This window comes from Osmerus mordax, chromosome 12 (genome assembly GCF_038355195.1).
Source record: "Osmerus mordax isolate fOsmMor3 chromosome 12, fOsmMor3.pri, whole genome shotgun sequence".
Lineage (NCBI taxonomy): Eukaryota > Metazoa > Chordata > Actinopteri > Osmeriformes > Osmeridae > Osmerus > Osmerus mordax.
In genome coordinates, this window is record NC_090061.1 from 13,032,233 (window position 1) to 13,040,167 (window position 7,935).

The following is a 7,935-nucleotide window of genomic DNA, read 5'->3' on the forward strand; positions in this document are numbered from 1 at the left end:
TACAATTGTTTCCCTCGATGTAGTGACAGTGTCAGTATCACATTTGATCCCTGAAAGAGCTCATGGGTCGAGCACATTGGCCTCGATGGTAACATCCAGACCGGACCCACTTAAACACGAACCGAGTGAAGCCTAGTAGCTCGAGTCAAACCCTCAGCAGTTAGGCTGTCTTCAGAGGCACGGCCAACTCCTTCCAGAGGAGAAGGTTTGCGGACGACGACGACAAGAAAAGGGGCTTGCGGGTTGTCCTCCAGACCGGTCTAATGAAGGAAAGGAGGACGGCGAGGCCCGGGATGAAAAGACGACGAGGAAGAAAGCAGCCAGGCGCCCTGGCGCCGTCATGTGAGCGGGTGTTAAATGCGGAACCAGCGGGTTGTGTCGCTCCGCCGCCCGGCTTTGAAAGCGCCTCCTTTGGGGAACGGAGAGAAGCAGCTGTCTGAACAAACAGACTGCCCTCCCTCCTCCTCCTTCGGCCCTCGCCCAGGTCACACGGCCGCTTCAAACGCGAGCTTCAAATGGCAGGGGCCTGGCAGCCGGCGAGACGCAGGCGAGGCCGACAGAAGTCGAGCGGAAAGTCGGCCAGGTCCCCAAAGTAGGGTTGCGTAACGCCGTCTCCTCTCCTCCTTTCCTTTCCTCCGTCCTCCTCTTCTTCCGCCTCTGCTCCGTCTGAGGAGATAAAAGGCGCTGAGGAGCTCTCCCTGCTGACATGACGGCTCTCATCGTTAGCAGAACACAGTCTTCTGGGTCTGTACACTAGCAAGGGCTAGAAGGGGGAATAACGATGAAGCTGGATGATATTTAATATTATTCATCATGACTAGAAATAATGGTTATGGCTAATGGATGGTACAGCTGGCCCTTTGGGGGAACGATCTAAAAAGAAAACACATATTTGAGACTGTGGGTGTGATAGAACCTATAACATTGATGGTGAGTTTTTAAGAACTGAATATGGCTGGAGTCAATGTTTTCGTTTTTCTTTTTCTCTCTCTGAGAGTTTGCATACAACTTTTCATTCAGTTACCTCATGGGATTTTAAAACTGTGTGCTTATTGTGTATGTGTTCTTGGTTCTCTCTGACCAATCAGTTGTCTGCAGTGTTTTCTCATCTCCTCAGCTCACGTGGAACCCTCACTTGGAACCACAACAGAGGTGGTGACAAAAATTGAATCAAGTACCAGGTAAAAGTACCAGATTTGATAATGCAACATCCATCCTACCATACCCAACCCCCCCACCCAGAACCATCTCTGCTGTCGGGTTATTTGAATACTTGTTTCGAGCCAAGTAAATGAAGACAGCAGAACTGTGTCAAAAAGTGAATGTCCAGCATCTTACAAGGGCAAACCTTCTTTAGGGCTGTCCTGCCTCTGACAGTTTCCTACTCCTGTGGTGCAAATGGACACAGACAACCGTGTCATCCACACACACACACACATACACACACACTCTGCTGGACAGAAGAGACACTTCCTCCTGCTCCCGACACGGCCCTCCATGTGTGTCACGCCCTGTTGCCTCTGATCTGTGACAGAACACACCCCGGAGTGTGTGTGAAAGTGTGTGTGAGTGTGTGTGTGTGTGTGACAGGGCAGCCTTATGTCTGGTCCTCCCTGTCCATTTACTGACAGTCACTAATGCAGCACTAACCTCTGTCATAGCCTGCCTGCGTTCTGTACCACTGCGGACACGCACACATAAATCCAGACTTCAGATGACAGAATCGGTCATTGGGCGTGTCTAAAAGAAGCAAGGTCACCTGTTAGAGCCGTGCTTCTAGAACCCTCTGCCCACTTGGAACTGAAAACCCTTTCAGAGAATTGCCAGCAGTGTATGCTGTAGCATCGGTGGTATGGTAAGAAATGTGTTTTATTTGCGTCGACCACGCTCTTTTAGGTTTACAAACATGCCCAAGAGCACTATATGTCAACCACACACACACACACAAAGACACACACAAGCACACACAGTCAACCACACACGCACACACACACACACTTTGGGGCTGATCAGTGTCCAACATTGATGGGTTCAGTCTCTGTGAGAGGGCTCGCTGAGAGAATGTGACAGCAGAGAAAATGACTCCTCGCTCCACGTGTGACGAGTTCTCTGCAGCGGAGACAGCTGAGACCGGGCGAGGGCCAGCTATGTTCCCCCCGCTGGAAGAGACATCTATTTACACCCATTTGTGATTGCCCTCCCAGACCTGAATTTAGACAGGAGACAGGGAAAATACATTTCTAATCGAGGTTTTGTCTGCTTGCGGCTTGGCTGTGTTGCGGTAGTTTGATGGATTGATGTGGGAGGGGGTGGGGGGGTAGGTGAATGAAGGAGATTGTCATTTCCTCCAGGATTCCTGTCATTCTTTAACCTCGCCAAATGCGCATTATTGCACCTTGTCGCTGGGTAGTAAAATAGTGTGGCTGCACAAATGTCTTCCACAGACAGAGTGTTGACTCATCCCTGATAGGGATGCTTTGCTCCAGCATCTCCTCATATAAATGGCATACGTTGTGTCTGGGGGTGTGAGCGTGCGTGTTTGAGAAAGAGTGTGTGTGTGTGTGTGTGTCTGTGCATCTACAGTTCCACTTAACATTTACCATTATGGACTAGTCACACACTGTACAGCATAGGTGGGCCGGTTCGTCCAGAGAGCAAACAGGGAAGATGAAGAGAGGGATGAGGAGTTGTGGGGAGGAGAGAGAGAGAGAGAGAGAGAGAGAGAGGGAGAGAGAGAGAGAGGGAGAGAGAGAGGGAGAGAGAGAGAGAGAGACAGAGGAGAACGAGGGATGGATGGGTTGGTGGAGAAAAACCAGTGGGCACATATCTTAATATGGGCAGTCGCGTGCCTCTGGGTTGGAGTGTGTGTGCGTGGATGTGTGTGTGCATGTGTACCTGCATACGTTTGTGTGCTAATCGATACGCTGATATCACCCCCCTGGGTATGGTTCCCTCACTCCTGGAGATAAAGCTCCCAAGCCTCAGAGCAAAGCATGCTGGGAGCAGACAAGAGCGGGCCCAGAGCCAGACATATGAGGAGGATTTAACTCGTATTTAGAAAGAGAGAGCGAGAGAGAGAGAGAGAGAAAGGGCAGAGATGGAGATGGAGGGATTTCTCACTTTTATTAGTTTTTTGGAGAATGGGCAAGACTTTTACGGCAGGAACTGTCAAGCAAAAGGTCTAAATCAATCAATCCAATGTTCCCTGCAAGCGGTGCTCAGATTACATATTGATTGTTTGGCCTGCCCTCACCAGGTCTGGTCTGGCTAATGCTGTGTTTGTAAATGCTAGGTGCTTGTGTCCTGTACCAGGGTTGGAGGGCCTGTGTTAGGTGTGCCATGCAGACCGGAAGCCTCCAGTGTAAGCAAAGCATGCCAACAACTCACCCTGATCAAATAGTAAGGCTCTACGTCCACTGGTACCTTACACAGGGCCCATCCGTGTGTGTGTGGTGTGTGTGTGCGAGAAAGTGAGCGAGAGAGAGAGAGAGAGTGTGTGTGTGTTTGTGTGTGTGCACCCTTGAGTCCGAACCACCTGTTGGTTTTCGAGTGGAAGCACAAACACGTCAGCTGTCATCATGACACTGGACATGCTGTGAAGTGGAGATGTCTTAAGCTTTGATATGCTGATTAGGCTTGCATTATCTCCACAGATTCCCTTTTATCTCCTGCGAGTGTGTCTGCGTGTGTGTGTGTGTGTTCTCTGAAGTAGGAGGGTTCGCTTCGTCCTTTTGTTTCAGATTCCTCCTCTTGAGGTCAGAATGTGTCGTCGAAACTTTCTCTGTGGCCGCTCTCACATCAAGATTGAATTACACGCGCTCGTTTTAAATCCCCGTTCAATCTTTTAGCGGGGATGAGAGATTTTGTGTTGCCACGCCGGGGGAGTCTGTGTACCCTGCTGTTTGGTAATATCTCAAATTAATTCCTCTGGCGACTCCAGTTGAGGCTAAACTGTTCAAGGACAGAGAGAAATCGTGTTAGATGTTAAGATTGAGAATAGGCTCTGTAGCCCCTATCACAAACAGCGCAAACGCTTCTCTTTGGTTAAACTTAAGTTTGTTAATCAAAGTATCGCTGTAACAAGAACTGGCGTGTTTGGACTGAAGTAAAACGTATACGTGGCATCCAGTTTTAAGCAGCATTTGCCCTCTCAGCTGAAAATCTGTTTTTGCTGCAAAGAAAAAAAGAGAGAAGAATAAAATCAGCATTCTCTTGTTTCACCGTGACTCCAGAAGGCAATAAATAAATAAAAAAACGCGAGAAAGTAAGTGTGAAATAAAAGGAGTTGCAAGCAGACAAACAGGAAAACTGCAGGGTTTGAGGTCTGTCGAAACGTCTTCAGAATATGGAATCACAGAATCAACTCACATCGCTGGGCCAGTTCCATAATTTAACAGTGTTCCGACACACACACACACACACGCGCGAGCACACTTCACACTGTGTGTTCGCCCTTTGCCCCAATAGAAACCTGTCTTTGAGAGGTGAGTGGTGGTGCATGCAGATGCAGCCTTCCTCCATACCTTGGTCTGTACGGAACAGATCAGGCAGGAAAGGTGTGCATAGGGGTCAACTCTACTTCTCTTTCAATGACTCCTGCTTCTGGGGTCTCTATGGAGCTATCCACTATTTGATAGAGGGTGTGTGTGTGTGTGTATATCTAGAGTTAGCTAGACTGAATCTTGATTTTCCATTGCTGTGGTCAATAAAATGTGGCCATTTCCAGAGTTTGCATACTCAGAACTTCGAGGTAAACACGAAATGTGCGTCTGCATATTCAGAGTAGCCCCAATTACAGCTCTTTCTGCCCACTTTCTCTCTCTCATCCATCTCTCTCTCCCTTTATCCATCATTTCGCAGCATAAATGGCCAGTTTGGACTCCTCGGGGCATTAAAACAGAGGTATGAAGACCTCCGCTAAAACAAACAGGGGAGATGAATGCATGTGGCGAACCCGCCTTCTCTCGGCCAATCCGTCTAATAGCAGCTGCAGATTTATCCCCTGGCTCGCCACAATGGCCTCTTTAATGGGCTTCCTTCATATCTCCGTTTTATGAAACAGGACGAGAGGGGTCGAGGCGGCCATTAAGCAGATTGATGGGATGTGTTGGTTAAAGAAGATGCAATAAAGTCTTAAAAAGTTAATGTGTTGGTCCGCGTCGCGCGGGGGGCCAGATGACAGGGGAGGGGCCGGAGGAAGCTAATAGACATAACTCAGCCAGGTAATGTCTGATCAGAGCCCCCGTCCAACCCCCCCCCCCCCCCCCCCCCCCCCACACACACACACAAACACACACCTCCAGCCAGGCCTGGACCAATCCCCCCCCCCCACCACCTCCCCCATCCAGGACAAGACGGATAACTAGCGCTTGGCAATGTTATGGAGTGTGTCGGGCTGGGCCGGCACATTTACTCTTATTATTTATACCTTGGTGATGAAGACCCTAATGAAAAGTGGACACATCTATAAATATGAGATAGAGAGAGAAAGGGGGGTGGCCGGGGGTGGGGGGGGGGATCATCATCATGGACGCAATTAAGGTGCCTCCCAGCACGCTCGCCGGGACGGTAGTCTGAACCCCCCCCCCCCCCCCAGCTCTGTCTGTGGGGGGTCAGGGAGGTGGGGTGGTGGTGGGAGGGGGTCTTGAAACAATCAGACTGAAGAACTGTCGGAGGTGGGTGTAAACCATCTGATCCTCGGGGATATGGGCCGGGCACTTCAAATATGTTCAAGCACAAAGTGATGAAGAACGTTTTCATTCATTTCAATTTCGTTAATTTAATTAGCGGGTTGGGAATACATCCCTTATGTTGATTGATAGGGACGTCGGCAGTTACGTGTATGTGCATGTGTGTGTGTTTATGTGTGCATGCCTGTGTGTTTGTGTGTCTGTCTGTCTGTGTGTGTGTGTGTGTGTGTGTGTGTGGTGCATATGCTTGGAGGAAGGGAAAAATACTTTTGTCAGCTCTCCTTGGCTCTGTGTCACAGTCAAGACTCCAGGGACAGGTGAGAGAGAGGGAGGGATGAAGAGGGACAGGGGAGTGAGGGAGGGAGAGGACAGGGGAGTGAGGGAGAGAGGGACAGGACAGGGGAGTGAGGGAGAGAGGGAGAGGACAGGGGAGTGAGGGAGAGAGGGAGAGGACAGGGGGAATGAGGGAGAGAGGGACAGGACAGGGGAGTGAGGGAGAGAGGGAGAGGACAGGGGAGTGAGGGAGAGAGGGACAGGACAGGGGAGTGAGGGAGAGAGGGAGAGGACAGGGGAGTGAGGGAGAGAGGGAGAGGACAGGGGAGTGAGGGAGAGAGGGAGAGGACGGGGGGAGTGAGGGAGAGAGGGACAGGACAGGGGAGTGAGGGAGAGAGGGAGAGGACAGGGGAGTGAGGGAGAGAGGGAGAGGACAGGGGAGTGAGGGGAGAGAGGGAGAGGACAGGGGAGTGAGGGAGAGAGGGAGGGATGAAGACGGATAAGGGAGGGAGAGTGGGAGCTGTGCTGACCCTCTGGACAACAGGCTGATCAACTTCCATCACCAGGCATCTGTCAGCTAGCGCTCTAATCTGTCAGTTGCCACCCCCTCCCTCCCCCCCCCCCCTCCCTCCCTCCCTCCCTCCCTCCCTCCCTCCCTCCCTCCCTCCCTCCCTCCCCCTCCCTCCCCTCCCTCCCTCCCTCCCTCCTCCCTCCCTCCCTCCCTCCCTCCCCCCTCCCTCCCTCCTCCCTCCCTCCCTCCCTCCCTCCCTCCCTCACACAACCGCTCACATCCTCATTCTCCATCTCACGCTCCTTTCGTTTCCACACCTTGGATTCCCAGAATAGGCTCCGTTCCTGTCCTCCCTCACAGCTAACGGCACACTGGCCGAGGGGATACCAGACATTCCAGCAATGTACAAAGTCTGGCACCCAGGAAGCCCGGGGACAGGATCATTCCTGGAAACGAGAGAGAATCAGAGAGAGGAGAAGGAGCCCAGACCGATTGACAGAGAGAGAGCGTCAAAGGGAGAGAGACAGAGATACATCATTTCTGTAATTCCACCATTGCTTTGGCGATGTGAACGTTTGCTCTTTCATGCCAACACAGCCTTTGGAATTGAATTGAACAGAGGGGAGATCAAGACAAACAGAGAGGGACATAGATGGAGAGACAGAAGAGAGAGAGAGAGAGAGAGAGAGAGAGAGAGAGAGAGAGAGAGAGAGAGAGAGAGAGAGAGAGAGAGGGACAGAACAGAGATGGAAACAGAAAGAGAGAGAGAGAGAGAGAGAGAGAGAGAGACAGAGAGAGTGAGGGGGACAGAACATAGATGGAGAGACAGAAAGATAGCGAGAGAGAGGGACAGAACAGAGATGGAGAGACAGAAAGAGAGAGAGAGAGAGGGACAGAACAGAGATGGAGAGACAGAAAGAGAGAGAGAGAGAGAGAGAGGGACAGAGAGACCGCACACAGTGTCCCCTCCTTGGTAGTTACTAAGGACGGGCCCAGCCTCCCTGGGGTTAATGTGTCTAATAGCCCCCGCTCCTGTGGCCAGCTGCTGCAGAGGCAGCCAACATTCTCCGTCTGAGATGACTTTGTCCCGTCCCCGCAGGAGAACGCTCCCGTCTCCTCTCTGATTGGCAGAAGGGAGAGGCGTGCAAATGGGGACGCCGAGACAGAGCCATTGATTTGCGTTCGGTGGAACAGATTAAATTGCCTCTTGCGCCTGTACCTGCGCCGCTGTCTCGGGGGTTGCGAGTGTGTGTGTGTGTGTTTTGCACCGGGCCAAACCCTGTCATTTTGCGCCTGTCACATTCTGTTAAGTGTGGCTCGCTCTCCTTCCTCACCTCGCCCCGTTCCTCCATCCTTCCCTTCCTTCATCCCTCATCCTCCTGTCAAGCCTCTGTCATCATCGACGTCAAACCAGGCGCTCATAAACATTGTCTCGCAAACTGGCTTCCGTTTCATTATTGG

At 51.4% G+C, this 7,935-nt stretch overlaps 1 protein-coding gene across 1 annotated transcript in view; it reads left to right on the forward strand.

The window, feature by feature from the left end:
- Nucleotides 1–357: 357 nt before the first annotated feature.
- The window catches only part of LOC136954576 (teneurin-2-like), a 27,996-nt gene continuing 20,418 nt past the window's right edge, over nt 358–7,935 (forward strand). Inside the window, 1 exon segment of the mRNA XM_067248200.1 lies at nt 358–574. Within this exon segment, the coding sequence (XP_067104301.1) occupies nt 358–574 (217 nt within the window).